Source organism: Solea solea, chromosome 14 (genome assembly GCF_958295425.1).
Source record: "Solea solea chromosome 14, fSolSol10.1, whole genome shotgun sequence".
In the NCBI taxonomy this organism is placed as follows: domain Eukaryota; kingdom Metazoa; phylum Chordata; class Actinopteri; order Pleuronectiformes; family Soleidae; genus Solea; species Solea solea.
This window is the reverse complement of record NC_081147.1, coordinates 15,395,875-15,413,995: the sequence shown is the minus strand read 5'-3', so window position 1 is coordinate 15,413,995 and position 18,121 is coordinate 15,395,875. Positions and strand designations below refer to the sequence as shown.

At 42.8% G+C, this 18,121-nt stretch overlaps 2 protein-coding genes and 1 long non-coding RNA gene across 4 annotated transcripts; 1 reads left to right on the top strand and 2 right to left on the bottom strand.

Moving 5' to 3' along the window:
- The first annotated feature begins 313 nt into the window (after positions 1-313).
- LOC131472569 (soluble guanylate cyclase 88E-like) lies at positions 314-8,514 on the top strand. Of its 2 annotated transcripts, XM_058649892.1 has the most exons (19): positions 332-356; positions 493-683; positions 882-1,022; positions 1,381-1,520; positions 1,650-1,784; positions 2,314-2,437; positions 2,524-2,643; positions 2,784-2,868; positions 3,456-3,542; positions 4,441-4,555; positions 5,057-5,186; positions 5,358-5,504; positions 5,712-5,858; positions 5,953-6,109; positions 6,198-6,307; positions 6,638-6,727; positions 7,132-7,278; positions 7,375-7,512; positions 7,608-8,514. In XM_058649892.1, exons 2-19 carry the CDS (start codon positions 564-566, stop codon positions 7,758-7,760), a joined length of 2,286 nt encoding a protein of 761 aa, XP_058505875.1. In that variant the 5' UTR covers positions 332-356; positions 493-563; the 3' UTR covers positions 7,761-8,514. The 2 variants fall into 2 exon arrangements, with proteins under 2 accessions (XP_058505874.1, XP_058505875.1); XM_058649891.1 differs by having other exon boundaries at positions 314-683.
- A 119-nt stretch (positions 8,515-8,633) lies between these two features.
- Positions 8,634-9,669, bottom strand: LOC131472857 (uncharacterized). Its single transcript, XR_009242140.1, has 2 exons — positions 9,588-9,669; positions 8,634-9,319 (listed from the first exon to the last, which is right to left on the bottom strand). It is a non-coding gene; the product is annotated as an uncharacterized LOC131472857 (long non-coding RNA).
- A 1,349-nt stretch (positions 9,670-11,018) lies between these two features.
- Positions 11,019-14,320, bottom strand: arl3l1 (ADP ribosylation factor like GTPase 3, like 1). The gene is made up of 6 exons (XM_058650098.1): positions 14,081-14,320; positions 13,226-13,369; positions 12,162-12,278; positions 11,786-11,836; positions 11,517-11,702; positions 11,019-11,414 (listed from the first exon to the last, which is right to left on the bottom strand). Exons 1-6 carry the CDS (start codon positions 14,096-14,098, stop codon positions 11,367-11,369), a joined length of 564 nt encoding a protein of 187 aa, XP_058506081.1. The 5' UTR covers positions 14,099-14,320; the 3' UTR covers positions 11,019-11,366.
- Between the last annotated feature and the right edge of the window lie 3,801 nt (positions 14,321-18,121).

Below are 18,121 nucleotides of genomic sequence, written 5' to 3'. Positions count from 1 at the left end.
GGCTGGGTTGGCAGCACAAAGAACATTTTTAATTTTCTTCCACCTTCTTCACACAGCAATGAATTACAAATTGATTGAATATGACAAGCGTCTAATTCCAGTGATGCAGCGTCTTTTTCACAAAGAGGACAAATTCTCGTGACTGGAGTCATCTGTGTCTGAGAGGTGGCGTCCACAGTGTGTTTGTGTCACATGGAGAGAGGGGCCACAGCCACCAGGCACTGACAGCTGACACAGGAACAATAGAGCCTCCTCCAAAGACAAGGGCTTGTGTAATTAGGGCACCTTTAAAACCGTTTGCTCAGTTGGCCTTCAGATGAAACCTGGCTAATCTGAGGAAGTGCAAAACTTCACAGGTAGCACTGGGATCGGCAGAGGCAGCAGCATACAATACACCACTTCTTTTTGAAAAGAATAGCTTAAGACTGAATTAAAATTCACCTTGCAGCACAGAAAAGGTCATCAGCGTGAACTTTTCTTATTTGCTCGCAGCTGCCTTTGTGAGGATTTCCTGGAAGTCAATCAGACTGCGCTCAATTTGAGCTTCACTCCACTGAGACGTCATGTACGGGCTGCTGTGTGAGAGTCTTCACGACTTCATCAAGGAGTCATACGGAGACGATGTGTGGAAGCTGGTCAGAGAGAGAGCGGATGTCAGGTTACACTCCTTTGTCACCCACCAGGTACAGTGTCTGTGCTCTCGTAATGAATAATAATATGATGCAGTAGTGTTTGTATGGATAGAATAATGATGAGTCTGTACTGTCTGTGAGTATCAAAGTCAACTTCACAGGTTATTTTAGAGCTTCATTGTCTTCATGTAAGAGCATCTGTTTTTCTTGTTGTTTATTTATTTAATGTTTATATGCATGTGCCTGCAGGTGTACAGTGAGAGTGTAATTCCCCGTATTGCAAAGGCAGCCAGTGGAGTGACAGGCACACCTTACAATGAGCTGATGAACTCCTGGGGCGTCTACTTCCTGGGATTTGTAGGAAAGTACGGCTACGATAGAATCCTTAAGGTAAGAAAATCTCAGACCTTTGTGTTCCTCTGGTACATAACGTTTGTGAAGTCATAATTAAAACTAAAATTACAGTAATATGTACCCTGATATTCTGAAATGTTTTATAGTTTAATACATCTGCTTTTTATATTGTAAAACAGACTCTTTTGATTGAAATCTATATAATTATTGGTATGATTTCAAAACAGAACTGTTAATGTGGTTACTAGATGCCATTTGTAAAAAGATGTCAAAAGAATGGCAGTAAAAATAACTTAACGTTTTACTTTTATTGCAGCTTAAGTGATAGATCTCATAAATAATCTATAAAATAGAAGTCTGCTATACATGGTCACCTTTTGTCTTGTGCTTTCAGGTGTTGGGTCGTCATGTACGTGACTTTGTCAACGGCCTTGACAACCTCCATGAATACCTGCGCTTCAGTTACCCCAAGGTGCAGCCTCCAACCTTCTTCTGCCAGGAGGAGTCAGCCACTGGAGTCACCCTCCACTACAGGTGTGGGATTATGAGTAGAAGGGGCAAGAGGGGGCAGAATGAAACTCTATCAGACGTTACATTATTATTGAAGTTGGGGCCTTTCATCTTTCCAGAAATGATAGCATTTTCTTTTTGTGTGACCTGCAGGAGTAAGCGTAAAGGCTACCTACACTACGCCATGGGTCAGCTGAGGCAGATGGGTAAACAGTTCTACGACACTGACATTCATGTGGAGGTGCTGTCTGAGCAGATGGTCGGAGACTACTCCCATGTCACCATGAGGTGCAAACACACACACACACACACACACACACAATCGCAGACCAATCCCCACTTAACCAGTTCCAGTTCTCTAGAAATGAGGTTCTGTCCCCATGAGGACTGCTGTGTTTATGTCAGATGAAGGACCTGAACAGGTGCTCACACACAGATCTATATTAAAATGTAGTATTTAATGTGTCATGTGGCTTATTTAAGATAATTCTTCATTTCCTTCCTTCTGACAGTCATGTCAGCTCACATTTGCAGCACGTTGTGACCATGTGAGGGAGGAAGGCCTTATATCTTGGGAACTACAAGACCAAACTTGCTCACATAGTTAAATATAGCTACACCTCCGCTAACCACAACAGTAAAATGCTATTTATGCAGTGATTCATCAGTACCATCATTCCACTATGTGCTATGTTCTTCATCTAGATTCCTTTTCTGATGTTATTTGTTGTTGTTGTTCATGTGGTTGTGTAGTCACCATTGAAATTTAAAAAAAAAACTCCTTAGCTAAAACATATTGATCTGTGTGTCCATACAGGCTGAACTTTGACAACTCAGCCTACCGCTACATCATGAAGGAGGATGAGGAAGAGCAGGAGATCTTGCCCATTACCTCAGATTTCTTCTTTGAAGTTTTCCCCTTCAATATTGTCTTCAGACAGGTAATTCCGCTCAATAACCATCCTTAGCAGGGCAGTGAATGAATCATGAATGTGACTGAACAGCCAGTGATTCTTTGATTCTATAGGACATGGTGGTGCATAATGTGGGCTCAGGCTTAGCGACAGTCTTCCCTGATCTGGATGGGAAGAAGATCACTGATGCCTTCTTGCTGGCTCGCCCCCTAGTGGAGTTCACCTGGAACATGGTGAGACGGTCCACATTTCAGACACTTTGAGTTCTCTCGGCCTGTTCTGAATTTGAAATACAGCATTCTGTAGTAAACAGTAAGCTTTAGCCAGGCTGGCGATGAGTTATGAGAATGCTGACTTTCTAACCTGCTCACAGATCATTTCCCACCCCAACAACCTGTTTGAGATCATGTCCAAGGAGCCTGTGAAAAGAGAGAGGAACCTTCACAACCGAGTTCAGAGTAAGAGTGAACGTCGGTATACAATCTACGATACATGGTCTGCCACGATACCAATAATATCACGAGACAACGATTCTGTGATAATCAATATGTTGTAAGACAATTATACAGCGATACGTCACAATGTGTGTCTCACTGAAGAAAACAAAACTCCAGAGAACAGTTAAAAATGCAGAAAGTCTATGTACTGGAAGTCGATGGGACATCTCTTAATGTCGCTTTCTCCACCATTATTATAGGAGACATCAAGTAGGAACTGTTTACTTTAGAGCGCCTAAATGTATTCATTAAAACATCGATTATTGCATGAGGAAGGAAAACGATATATCACCAAATGGATATTTTGACCCACCCCTAATTTGCAAAGTTGTGAGTCTGCTGGGAGATGACTCACAGGTTTGAGGTCAGAATAATTTCACTGCACCCAAACACAAAAGAAGCTTCTAGGAGACTTGCTTTTAATTGTTTGATGCCTTGGTTCAACCTTTATTTAGTGGAATGATCGTAGCCCTGTTCAACATCAATAGAGGGTGTGGATAATATGAATGTTTATGACTCTGATTACCCTTACCCTGTCTTTCCTACAGATTCTGACTATGAAAATGCCAATCGCACTGCTGACGTGGACGTGGAGCTCATGGCTTTCCAGTCCATCATTGGAGATGATTACAAAGGTTAAGACTTCTAAAGTGTTTTATCTTTTCTGGAGGGCATTCAGACCCCAAATAGAACTGATGCAAAGACTGTTAGCCGCCATAGCTTTAGCTTTAGCATCACAGACTAACAAGTGAAAGTCTGACTCTGACCCAATATAGCAAAACAATCCACCACTACCTCTTAAATATACCAGTTATTTGCCTTTTTATAACAACTGAAGAGCAATTTAAAGTATATATGGTTTAATATTGGGTCACATGGTTGGTGTAGTGGTTAGCGCTCTTGCCTCTGCAGTAAGAAGACCCAGGTTTGTGACCCAGTTGGAAAACAAGGGCCTTTGGAGTTTTCCGGTTTCCTCCCACAGTCCAAAATCATGCAGATTTGATGATTAGACAAATTGCACGCGATAAAATAAAAGGTGTGAGTGTGAGAGGGGATGGTTGTTTGTCTCCATGTGGCCCTGTGATGGACTGGCGACCAGGGTGTACCCCATCTTTCACCCTATGTCAGCTAGGATTGGCACCAGCACCCCTAGGACCCTTATGTGGAGGATAAAGCGGTAGAAAATGGATGGATAAAGTATATTTCGGCTGCAGTGACTTTGTAAAAGTTCTTGGCTGACAGCAGAGGCTTTAGGAAGTAATTGCTCCCATCCAAGACGTAGTCCAGTACAAGCTGTTTCCATGTGAAGATACACTAATTGGCTGCTGTATCAGACTACATATGAAAGTGGTATTGATCTTCTTGTCCATTGGCAAGAAAGCAAATGAGCACATTCTCCTAAATGCTAAACTTTCAATTTAAACTGCCACAGTCACAAGGGCGAAACCATTAACACGGTTGCTATTTAGTGCTGCAGTTTAACATAGCACACATTTGTCTGTGTGGTATTTGAATGTGTTGCTTCTCTCTTAGATGGCAACAGCGCTAATGCGGAGAGCTGGGGTGATGGGAGCCGCTGCCTGAGACTCAAAGGACAAATGAGATACATGCCAGAGTGGGAGTCCATCATCTTCCTGGGAACTCCTGTGTAAGGCCCACACACACACACGCACACACACACACATGCACTCACACATCTTTATTAAAACGCTGCATTTAAAAAGTAAAACAGTCTAAAAAGCTGTGAGAGCTAAACGGAATTACGAGGCTGGAAATAAAAGCCTGGGCAGTGAATCAAGTCAGGGGCCCATTCTAGGAGCACTTACCATGCATGAAATGAGCTGCTAATTAGCCTGTAATCAGACAGTGCAGCTCTTGTGAGCGTAATGGGAACCCATTTGCAACTGAGTGTTTTCCACAGAGTACATTACCAAAACATTTCCCTCCTCTTCTCAAAACATTTTTTTAAGAAATCCCCGTGTGCCTGTATTGACAAAACTTTAATCATCTACACTATAGGGACCGTTTTTACACGATTTCATATTGTGCCTGTTAGATTTTCTCTCATATTAGATTATTTTGTCATTCGTTATATAACTGCACATTTTCTTGATTTCTTTTTTTTCTCCATAAATGTGTGTATGTGTAGGATGGAGAGTCTGAGTGCCATGTTTAAGACGGGCCTGTACATCAATGACCTCAGCATGCACGACTCCAGCAGAGACCTGGTCTTGGCAGGCACTCAGCAGTCAGAGGAGCTGAAGAGAGCCCTCATACAGGTTCACTGAGCCAAAGTGCTGCTGGGATTTACACACGTGATCCGTGCAGTTTTCACTCTGTGTCATACAAAGTTTCCCTGATGCCATTCTTTCAGACGAGCATCACCGTCCACTCAGATGAATAACAGAGACTCCGATTTGTTTGTCTCCTCTTCTTCATTTTGAGTGCAGGAGCAAAAGAAGTCCAGTAAGCTGGAGGAGAGCATGAAGATGTTGGACTATGAGATGAAGAAGACTGACGACCTTCTGTACAGGATGATTCCTAAACCAGTGGCTAAACGGCTGCGCAAAGGAGAGCCTGCTGTAAACACCTGCGAGGTCAGGGCCGCATTTAGTACCTGTATGCCATAGTTTACCTGTGACTTTACCCTGTAACTGCTGGGGAGAGAAAGAGAGAGAGAGAGAGAGAGAGAGAGAGAGGCTTCCTGGTGGTTCAGTGTCTAAACATCAAAAATGGACCATGCATGTCACCTCCCCTCTCCCCCTGCCTCCCAAATCACCTCTCTGACCACTTCTCTCACCCAGGTGTTCCCAGATGTGACCATTCTCTTCAGTGACGTTGTGGGGTTCACTCGCATCTGCAGCCACATCACTCCAATGCAGGTGGTCTCCATGCTCAACACCATGTACACACTGTTTGACACACTCAGCGAGAAACACCGTGTCTTCAAGGTGTGTTTGTGTTTTTTTTTCCCCCCATTGTGTAACACAGTTGACACGTGAAGTAAGTGTTGTGTGTAAGAGCTGCTGTTGCGCTCCTCTTCAGGTTGAGACCATTGGGGACGCCTACATGGTGGTTGCTGGTGCTCCGGAGAAGACCAAGTACCACGCTCATAACATTTGTGACATGGCCCTGGACATGGTGCGCTCCATCGATCACCTAAAAGATCCCTCCAATGGCAACAACATACAAATTCGTGTTGGTGGGTAGGATGTGTGTGGGACGTGTGTGTTTTTGTTTGGTGTATGACCGAAGACACTGAGTGAAATAACCCGCTGTTCTGGTTGAAGGGATCCACTCCGGCATGGTTGTGGCAGGTGTGGTCGGACACAAGATGCCACGTTACGGTCTGCACGGCGATACGGTCCACACTGCGTCTGCCATGGAGAGCAACGGCAAGGTAGATAGAAGTGATGACGCAATGATGACACACGAGTCAGACTGTCTGTTAGGGTTGAGAAGACATTTTTAAAACGCAATAAATCGTGATCCTCTTTAGTTTTCACCTCAGAATAGCGATAAGTTGCCTCGTAATGAGATTTTTCAGTTTATTTTGAAGCATGTGGATTTGAAAGCTGGGGATTCAAATCACAACACTGGTACAGATCGAATCAGCACCCAAGTGCACTGATACAATGGAGTTGGGACAAAAGCATTCCTCGTGTCTGTCTACATATAATGACTTGAAGTGATGTTTGTTGTGACCCCGTTAATCTTTTCCCTCAATTAGGAGATGCACATTCAGCTCAGCAGCGCCACCTATGAGCACCTGAAAGGAAGCCACTTCATTTTTGAAAGGAGAGGCATCATCACCATCAAGGTCAGGGGTCTTAACTGTCACTATAGCAACACTATCAACCACATTAAATGCTTTCATAACAACATATTACCATTTTGTTTTGTAGAGCATGTGAGAAACACACATTCAAATTAAATAGAAATTAACATTTGACTTTAATTATTACTTTAATTGAACTTTAATTATCTTAAGTGGAGCAGAGCCTGTCATGTCATGTCATGTTACGTTGCAGCTTGCTTGTTGAATTGTCAATCTAGTTTATCGGTGTGTCTGACTTTTACAGCTGCTCATTACAGGTTCCAGTCTCTTGAAACCAACAGTGATTTGTTTTCATTTCAAGAATTTTGATACTTGAAAATCTGCTACATGGCATTTTGGCAAAACACTTTCTAATTATCGTCTTCTTCTGCTCACTGCATATTTAGGGCAATGTTGAAATTGAGACCTACTGGCTGAAAGGAAAGAGGGACAAGGATGGCAATGCTCAGGCTGCATGTCCTCAGTTTGAGACTCAGACCATCAGCAAGGCCAACATCGCAGGCCCTGAGGCTTCAGGGGATGAGCAGCGACTGGTAAAAAAATTCAGCAGTCATGCTTAAATGGTACATTTGCTTTACTGCCGCCACCATTGTCTGATTCCTTATGTCTCTTTCTTCTATGCCCCCCAGGTTTTTCCTCTGGTGGCAGGGGGGGACGAGGACGATGTCAAATCTATTCGCTCTCATCGCATTAAGATAGGGATTTCAGGCCATTATCTGGAGGAGTCGATGGACGAGTGCCACGTGGAGGAGATGTCTGTTCATAAAGTAAGTTTTTTCTGTATCGCTGCATGTTCAACGACTCTGATTTAACGACACATTTACGCTCTCGATGATGATTTCCGGTACTGCTCCCTCTGCAGTCCCATTATAAGGATGCTTTGCAGGACGGCCTCCAGCACGCTCACCTGGAACTAGACTCACCCGAGTTTGACGGCAGAGACTCCATCATGGATTCCCCTGACGGCTCCTGTGACTCCCACTGCTCCAAAAGTGCCATGTGCTCCGTGTCCTGAGCTGCAGCGTGACAACGGCACCCAATAAGGCGCTTGGTAATGCTATAGTAGAAATAAGGCGCTTTTTGAACAACTCAGTCAAAGCACTGAATGTTAGATAGAAAAGCAGGTTTTGCTGTTTTCTTTGTGTGTGTGTGTGTGTGTGTTTTTGTTGTTGTGTTTTTTGTGACGACGCTGTGATCATCTCTGATGGCATGTTGTTTGTACTCGCGCTAGACTGCAGTGCTTCAAATCTCATGTGGCCCGTGTGCGGCGTTAATACTGCACGGCAAAAATCATCAGGGCTTGTTAAGCTCTGACAATACAGATGCCAATCAGAGCCATTAGTGTTCATTTTACACCTGATTGTTTTCAACAGCTGCCTCAGAGCTTTAACAGTCCCAAGAGGGAGCAGACACTTCTCCAATGAATACCTCCTGGCAATTATCACTACAAAGTCAACTCTGAGAAATGTTTGCTGTGTACTCATTGTGTAGTGTATCTTTGTACCAAAAAGTGTCCCCTGCCATATGGTTCTTTTTTTTTTTTTAATTCCCTGCACTATTCGCTCTGCAGTGGCTCATAGATTTGACATCTTGTTTCACCCCGTGAGAAAAGAAATCCTTCAAAGTCTCATCCCTTTTTCTTCTCCCACCTCCCTCCTTCCACTTGCACGTCTGCATTCATTATTCTATATCAGCTTTGTCAAATGCACAGCCACTGCACAATATTAACGCTTGTCAGCTCAGTGAAAATAAAGAGCGATGAATTCTGAGGGGCCTGTGGTTCCGTTTGTTTTTGTTTCGTCTTGTCTTGTCACTTCTGCGCCAGTGCCATTTATACTCCCATTTGCATATATTTAAATGCTTGTAATGAAACATATTTACCCATGGATATACAGACATGTTTTATTGTACCTTGGCCACCTGATATACATTCATTTATATGTCCATCCTAAACTAAAAAAATATGTTTTCTTTTCCTTGTATTTAAGGTTTGTGATAGTCTGTGATCCGGCAAAAGTATACATCCGTCAAATAGTCCACTGTACATCAAATTAATATCAATTGGGAGTTAAACAATATCTAGTATATCTAATATAGGTTTTCAGCAAAACAACACACACCCACTTTGAAACAAGAACAACGTGAATCATACATCTGTCATCATCCCGGTTCAGTGTTCCAGTCAGACAATGTTCCCTACTGACTGGTTGTCAGATGAGCTGCGCTTATAGGTGGCGTCCTCACGATCTAGGTTGCCTCCACGGGCTCTTTGGGAGTCTTTAGGGTGCGAGCGGATGGAGCAATGGAAGCAGAACGTATACACGAAGGCCAGCAGGAGCAGGAAGCAGACCACACAGAAAACCACAATTATCAGGATGGTGTGCACTTGCATGTGCAGCTCCTCCCATGGGAGCAGCGTGGTAGTAGCCAGGACACTGAGGGTTGAGGGTGAAGCAGTGAAACTGGCTTGCGCAGTCACTGCAGGCAAATGTGGCTTCATGGAGGCCAGGTGGGCGACTTCCGGCATGATTGGACAATGAGTGCCCTCTGTGGCTTGGGATCGTTTATTGCAGCCTTAAGGTGAAAGACAGTTTTTTTTTTACTGTATTTATCTTTGGTTTACTGCATGCGCAAAATAAACACAGTCATAACATAGCAACAAAGCCATAGTGATAAATTAAAGCTGATATATATAATTATAATAATAATAATAAAAAAAATCAAACAGCATAAACAATACATTTTGGTACGATCATTTCCCGTCAGAAACACAATACTAGGCTGTATTTAAAAGCAGGTTGTTAATTATCTTTATCAAAGTCTCACAGTGTTTTGTTCTTACCTTGGATGTGCTTTTGTTGTGTCTTTTGATGAGCAGAGCTTGGGAAAATGAAAGAAATGGAGGAACAGAGAGGGAGGGCTGGACTGAATGAAAGAGGTTTGTGGACCACGAATAACAGGGAGAGTTGCCATGGCAACATTGCTGAGGGGCCTCTTGTATCAAAGTGACATCACCTCAAGAATGTATTTTTTAAAGATTGCAAATAGAGATGCCGGGAGATTTTAAGCAGACAGAGGTGCACGAGTGCATCAGAGATGATGGGGACACGATCAACCAATCAATCGAGAAAATCAAATCACATTTAAGTACTGTTACACCTCTGTGACGGTGCCAGAGGTAAGCTTTTAAAACAACAAAGAAAAATGGATGTGATTACAGTGTGCCATATCATTACCAAGTACAGACAAAGCCTCTGCACAGCACCAGATTCTGATCAGGCTCCCAATGGTGCCACCTGTTGGTAAATGAAATACAAACCCATCTCATCAGCAGCCCAGCTCCTGCCTCCCTTTTAAACAGCCATAATGATCCTTTAGTACAAGTTATAATTGGTTCCACACCCCTGCTGTGCTGCCTCTACAGTCCACGCCTAACCAAAAAAAAAGTGTCAGGACATGATCCAAATTGAAGTCACCATGGAGATGATTTATTTGTTCTAACGATCCTCAGTCGTTTTGTTAACACTCCCCCACTAAAAAAGCACTGATAAGACGGAAGTAAAAAAGCACATTAATTGATTTATAATTTGAATGTACAGGAAGGCAGGGAGGAAAGTCTGGCAGCTGAGAATGATCGCTGAGTGCTTTCACATGGTTAGTTCCAGGCAGCTCCAGACAATAGACACAAAAGACCAATTAGATCCAGCTGCAGCAGAGGAGAGTCAAGATGGTGGCACATATAACGCAGGTCAGTCTAAAGCACAAACACGTGAAGAAAAGCCAACCGAGCTGTGTAGGCCTTTAAGCCCAGGTGAGTTTCTTACTAAATCACAGATTTGAAGAACATTTTATCATGTCATCTCAGAACAGACTTCAGCTTGAAGCAGCTGGACACGAGAAGTGTCATATGTAATGGTTCGTCTGTGGAAAATTGACAGAATTAACTTATAACGAACATTTGAGACATTAGCATTTGAGCTTGTCATTTTCGTGCCATGTGACTGCACAATAGCGGCCAACGCTCGTTTCTCTCTCATTCTTGCTCTGCTCTCTCACTGTACAACGTCGTACCTTGTCATCATGGTGTGGAAGTAAAGCTGAATGACAGCTGAGCAGCAGTGGATGAGCTTGTTAGTGTTCCTTGTGTCTCTCAGGGAACATTCACACACTCCATGAGGAAACAACTATTACTTGACCCTTAATGTGTCCGCTCCTGTTGCTTGTGCATGTGTGAATCGCACGCACGTTTGTAGTCAAAATAGGAAACTTATTTGAATGAATGATCATTTTAATGACAAAAACCTCAAAACACATACTTTACACTCACACTGGACTGCTGTCTATTATAGAAATGACAAAACCCCGAGCTCTTCTACATGGCTAAACATGGATGTTTTTATACAAAAGCACACAGACTCACCACACAAAGACCCTCTGGACAAGGGCCGAACAATAATTAACCCTTAATTCGCCTACTGGTGCTAAAACATGACATTTAAATGAGCTACATTTGCAAAAATGTCCATAAAACCGACACAAATTGTAAAAACAGTGGGATCTATGAGAAGAGCAGGATGAGATGCTGGTTCTCAGTTTGACTCTGGTCAGCGCGGACACTGGTTCACTTCTTCTTGTTCACGATGTTGTTGCAAATCCAATTCATGCCATCCTGTGGAATGAAATCAGGCTCACGATCACTTTCAGTTTATGGATAATATGTAATATGCTGAGTACGAAGGTGGAGAACATTTCAATTCGAGCGAGGTCTGACCTGAACTCCCTCCCCAGACACCGCTGAGCAGGCCTGAATCTGCCACTCACGGTCCCGGTACGTATGTAGATTGAGTCCCTCTGCGATCTCACTGGCTGGTGATGCTGTGGCCAGATCCTGCTTGTTGGCAAAGACGAGCACTGGAACACCCTTCAGGTTCTCCTCATCAGTGAGCTCAGACAGCTCCTGCAAATGTACACATTCTTCCGTTGAGGTTTAACTATTATTTTAACACCATGCTGTCTCTTGACTGTGGATAGAATGCTCACCAGTCCCGTCTCTTCAAACCTCTTCTTGTCTGCACTGTCAATAACATAAATCTGAAAAAGGAAACAGTCAAACTCATATTTATAACAACAACAAAAAGAAAATCGCTTTGCTGAGGTTGTTCCTTCGCCCTTTTAAACATACAGTTGTCAAAACCTTTCAAAGACATCTCATTCAATGATGCTTTTAATATGAAGTCACTTGGGTGTATTTTTTTTTCAAAGGATGAAATTAAATAATTAAAAAGAGAAGAATAGAGTTGCCCAAATTGTGCATTCATGTGCCAGTCGTCCTGAATAATAAACATTTTATCAAGCTGTTCGACAACAGACAGGTCTCTAAGCGAGCATCAGTTACGTTGGAATCAACGACACTCACCAACAGGTCTGTGTTTTCCAAGTACTTTTTCCAGAAAGGCCTGATCTTCCGCTGCCCTCCGATGTCCCACACGTTGAGTTTCATGCCATGAGAGGCGACACTCTTGATGTTGAAGCCCTGAAGTGTAAACACAAAGCTGCACGGTCACAATGCTGCACATCACTGCCTTCAGTTCCAGGGGAGGGGCCCGGCCAAGAGTTTTGCAATTCAGGAATTCACCAAGAGTCAACGGACCAGAACACACAGGTGTGTATATATTAGTCACGGTTCACTTGCTCTTAATTTCATTCTCACTGCATGTCACCAGCAGAGCAGCATATGGTCTCAGTGACTTAATCTGTGGCTGTTTTTTTCCATAACGCAGTTCCTTTCTGTCACAGTTGTTTCAGGTTGTATAACAACTTTATCCTGTGGCCATGTGAGTGTGAGGATAAGAGTAGAAGGATCAAGTGCAAGGTATATTTTTGTGTCAAGTCTGATTTAGCTTAGCGGTGACTGGACTGCACGTCTGCATGATGTCTGACGAACTGTCACACTCATCCAAGACCAGGTATTGCATCTACTCTATGTTAGCTGTTAGACAATCATATTAGAGGTTAAACACATCCAAATGCAGGGTGACAGGTGATTTAAAATCAAGTATAAGAGGATGATCCGACCTCCCATGATTATTATTATTTTTTTACTGATTAGTGGCCCAAGCATTTGGACTGTAAAACCAATCGTTTTCATTTGACAGAGTGTCAGAAAAGCAAAGGAGATCTGAACCCCCATCACTGTGAGTGAGAGCTCTGATCGAGCCGCTCTCACAAGATTAGACACAATCCCACTGCCTTTTCAAACTCTGAGTCACAGCGACATAAAAATATCTCAATATCTATTGAATGATACGACTGTGGCTCACAGAGGGGAATATTTCTCTTTAATGTAAGATCAATGAAAACCACAGAAACATGTTCACTAAGGTGTTCACTCGAGTCATTTTACATCATGTGTGACCTTCCTTAAGGTCACAATGTGTGAGTGTGAGAGCACGTGTGTCAGACCCAGGACTTTCCCCTCACCTGTGTTGGCGTGATAGTGTTCACATCCTCGGAGGCGAGGCTCTTGAGCAAGGTGGTCTTGCCGGCGTTGTCCAGCCCCAGGAGCACTATCCTGACCTCCTGCTCTGTGGTTCCCTTCAGTTTCTCAATGACAGAGAGTAAGCCCTGCACGGACGGTGGGGGGTGGGGGGGGGGTAGGGGAGGGCACACGTGAAGCACGGGTCACAAGGCGGCTAGTGGGCAGCACTGTTGTTACCTTACTGCAAGAAGGTCACCGGTTTGAATCCCACAGACCAAAAGACATACTTGAACAGTGACTGTGAATGTGAATGATGAGTGAGTGCCTTTTGCCCTATGTCGGCTGGGATTGGCTCCAACTGCAGCACAGCTGACTTCACATATTATGAGTGCACCATCTTACTCCACCCACATGCAGGCCTGTTTATTGGAACTTAGTACAGCCACCCTTATTCTGTATTAATTAATTTGATTGCTTTATGTAGGAAAGTTAATCTGAGCTCGGTTGATATAATATTGCCCTGTTTGTAATTAGTCTGAAGTGGGCAGAACTAGAGTCTATTGACTAAAAGCACACTGTAGCTTTAAATGATTAATTTAGGACAATGGACACTACAGTGTGATCAACTGTATGTCAAAGGCCAGTCAAGGTTTGGTTGTTGTGTAATCCAGTCGTCACGGCTAAATCCACATGAAGATATTAGGTGAAACACACGACACACCTGATACTTGATGGTTCAAACCACAGGAGTCACTGACACCACCTAGAAGTCCACCTCTTCTTTTGAATCAGACGAAAACCAAAGCTTCACATTTGGTTCCCGCAAAAGTCTTGCTGCTCAAGATCAGGGCACTTACCTTTTGAGCTTCTCCCATGGTGGCCGGTTTCCTGCGTGTTGACTAGGGGGCTGCAGCTACATTCTCCAGTGAAGCTCAAACAGGTGTCTCAGCTATCCAGGTGGCCCAGGTTTTCTTTACAGCAAATGTAGTTGCCGCCTCCTTCCCTTTCGGCTTCCTCCTCGGTAAACCAGGGTGGGTTAAGTGCTATATGTGTCTCTGATAGTAATGTCTACCTGGAATGGCAATTGCAGTGGAGTTTGTGAGCAGGAAGAGGGGGGGAGGGTGTGTGGGACTGGGATTAGGACGCCAGAATTAGCCCTGTCCATGCAAAGGCCACCCCATCCACCCTCCCCCTTCCTCTGTCCATCCCTCCATCTCAACTTTGCAGTGGCTTTACCTGGATTATCCCTTAGCCACCTGCTATGGGAGGAAACTGAATGAACAGACCACACTGACACACACTCAACACATAATATATGGAGGGGAAAAGGGTATGAGGAAAATGCTAATGCTCACACAAACTTCAAAAGATTAGATCACCTTGGCGAGGCAGGGAATACAGTGTTTCTGTATTTATACATCAACTTTTTAATCCCACATCATGCATTAACATCCCATACATCCATTACATGCCTGCTCTGTATCTTTTGCACGCCTGTGAGTGGAGCATTCACTATGGGATTAGTTTGAATAAATCTGCCCTGTGTCTGGATTAAAACATTTCCAGGCCCTTTTCCGCAATTGAGCAGGCTTTCATGGTTAATGGGTGTGGCTCAGGGAAGTGCTGTGTTGCTCTGGTCTGGAAGTGGTCCCTATATAAGCTTGTAGGCCATGCACACACGCACACACACACACACACAGACAGAGGGAGAGAGCGGGAAAGGGATTAAAGTCATTTTATTTCAATATTCATCAGATTCATTCAGCTGGAATGTGATATCCTCATTTAGGAGTCGTTTAGGACGCGGACACCTGAGCCCTCCGCTCCATCCTTTCTCTGTGTTTTTCTGCAGAAAGAAAGACACAGGAGGCAGTTGTCACACTTGGGAACTAATACATAAGTAAATAAGTTAATGAGTTTAATTTCCAAAAATGTAGGGAAATGCATTTTTTTTTCCATCTTGCAGTGGAATTAATTATTCAAAAAGGGCCTTCCTAGTTGTTTTAACCTTAAACCCTTACAACACAGAGCATTTAGAGCCCCCCCCCCCCCCCCATAACTATGTTAAAAAACGTACAGTATATACAGAGGCTATAAGAATATGTGTAACATAGTGTCTTATATCCTTTTTTTCAACACAACCTTCACAATTTGATGAAACTTCATTTTTTTTTTCCATTTTCACCAACTATATAAACACACCTCAGCAAAGTACTCATAGTGTTTAAAATCGGATTGAATTTGTGAAATTTGGAAACACGTCACAGTTCAATCATAACTGTGACTCAACAACACATAAGAAGACAGAAAAACACATTTTTTAAAGCTGAAACACACACACACCCCCAGGATGTCCATATAAGGAGTTGTGTGTATTATTCCCACTGCAAATGATCGTGCCACGTGAGCACTAAAGGTTAACTGGCTGCACATTATATTTAATCCATATGTCGAATGTATATTATATATGTATATATATATATATATTATTCAGTAAATCACATCCCAGCATTATGCATGTGAAAAGAGAGAGGACAGATGATCACAAACTTTTTTTTTTTTCCCATTCTAAACTCCTACCGTTTTCTCTCTTCAGCTTGAACTTCATTATCACACTCATCACCAGAATCAGAACCAAAGCTGCAGCGCCGCAGATGGCCAGCAAGTACATACTGTTGTCTAGATGAGGACACACACACACACACAGACACACACAGACAGTGACACATGTTATTATGGCTCAGTGGGGGGGTTTTCAAGCATTTTGGTATTCATATGTTAAAAAAGCTATTAAATATTTCAGCCTTTCATAGACATGAGGGTAATTTGAGATGTTTACTCACTGAATACATTGAGAGTGCGTGGTGAAGACATGTAACAGCCACATGAGCTGTTCACATAGCACGAGTATGGGCCTATGGTGGACTTGGACACTTTTTGTAACAGCAGCTGGCTTTTGTTTTCCTGCAGTTCCACCCCGTCATTCTTCCACCCAAACGTCACACTCAAATTGTGAAGGTTATGGTTGCATGTTAGTGTGACGTCTTGACCCTTCTTTATGTTAGGTGGACTGCTGGTGACAGATACCTGGAAGTCTGAGGGGCAGGAGAAATATTGTAACGAAGAAAGGGACAAGGCTATTTTTTTATGTATTTATACTCAGAAGTTAGGGTTTTTCTGTAGGTTACCTTTTGTGCAGTTTGATGTCACATTGGCATAATCTGTATGTATAAAGAGAGCAGAGTAAATAATGGGAAGGACTGAATACAGTCACCTAATGGCACACAGTTATACCTATCATATGCATGTGGTTTTGTTTTTAAATTTGATCTTATTCTTATTGTTAAAAATAACAAGAAATCTGAGGGACAAGGTTTGAGAGAGGGTGCAGTAGGAAGAAGAACGTACAGCATAGTAGTTTAAAATAACAGACACTCAAAAATCCCGGAGACAAAAGTTAAAGTGACACGATAAAACTGGGAGGTAACAATATAAGGTAAAAAAAAAAAGAGAACATGAGAATATATTTATATATGATCACATTAGATTTCTATTTAAGTAAAAGAAATGAGAGGACACCGACCAACAATGCAGGACGTGTTTTGGCAGCTCGGACAAGAATCTATAGGGAAAACAGAGATGGAATTAAAATCCCAGGTGCATATATAGGAGCAGGTTTTATTGGTTTATTTGTTTAATTTTACCTGGTGCGGGGCTACATCTCAGACAGTGGACAGAAACACAGGTAGATTCAACACCAACTGGAATAACAAAGGAAAAGTAGGTAAGGCATGTAGTACTGTTTATACTGACACACACACACACGCACACACACAGCACAGGTCCCTTACCTATGAAGAGATGGCCAAGCAAAAGATACCGAAACATCTCTTTCTGTTAAATCGGATAGTGTTCAGAACAAGTAGAGCCTGTGTAGAACAATACAAGCTCACAGCATTTACACAAATGAGTTTAAGAGTTTTATTTGCCATTGAACAGTGAGTTGCCTGTATAACGACATTTAGCCAGCAAGGCCACAAAGGTGCAAAGAAAACTTTAGCGGCGAACGTCACATACGAGGACACTAAAACCACCAGTAATTAAATATACGTTTGATATCATCATGCTGCATTTTATTGCTTATTGATATTTTACCTGTGCTGGTGTTGTCTCATGGTGTTGACACAGAAGCTGAATGATGACCTGTTCTGCTTTGCCTGACCAAACAGTCAACACACTGGGAAAGGCAGGGCAGTATTGATCATAAACACTGATACTGATGCAAATCAAGCTTCTTCTTTTTCTTCCTGGATGTTCAAAGCACAAACAGTACCACTGTTGTATGTTGGGCCGTGTTTTGCTCTTTGCCACGTGTTCCTGGATGACACAGAGAGATATAGAAGTGTAGGAGTGTGGTTTACTTTACTCAAACTAAGTTGTATTACAGTCACACTGACTGAATATGAAGAGCAGAAATTAACTTGACTTAACTTGGACAGTTTCTCACAATATCTGTGCCTAAAGTGTCCAGCAGAGTGTGCTGCACGTCAGACATCGATCCTTTCCCTTCATTTATACAACTTCCAATAATGTGATCTGGCTTTGAGGGTCACCGTGGATGCCGAAAAATAGATAGATGATGTATAGACAGATAGACTTTATTGTCTCTCCCAATCAGTGACAGGAAACTTTCTTTGACACGAGTAAATCCAACACATTCAACACTCTCGAGACACTTTCAAACTCTCAAAATAGAAGCAGTAAAACAGGAAACGTGGTTAAAAGAGCAGCAGCGCCAGATAAAGTCATGTGCTGTTTGATTTTGTTCAGGCTGGATATCGCAGAGGGAATAAAGGACTTTTTTGTTGTTGTCGTTGTTGTTGTTGTGAATGAATACA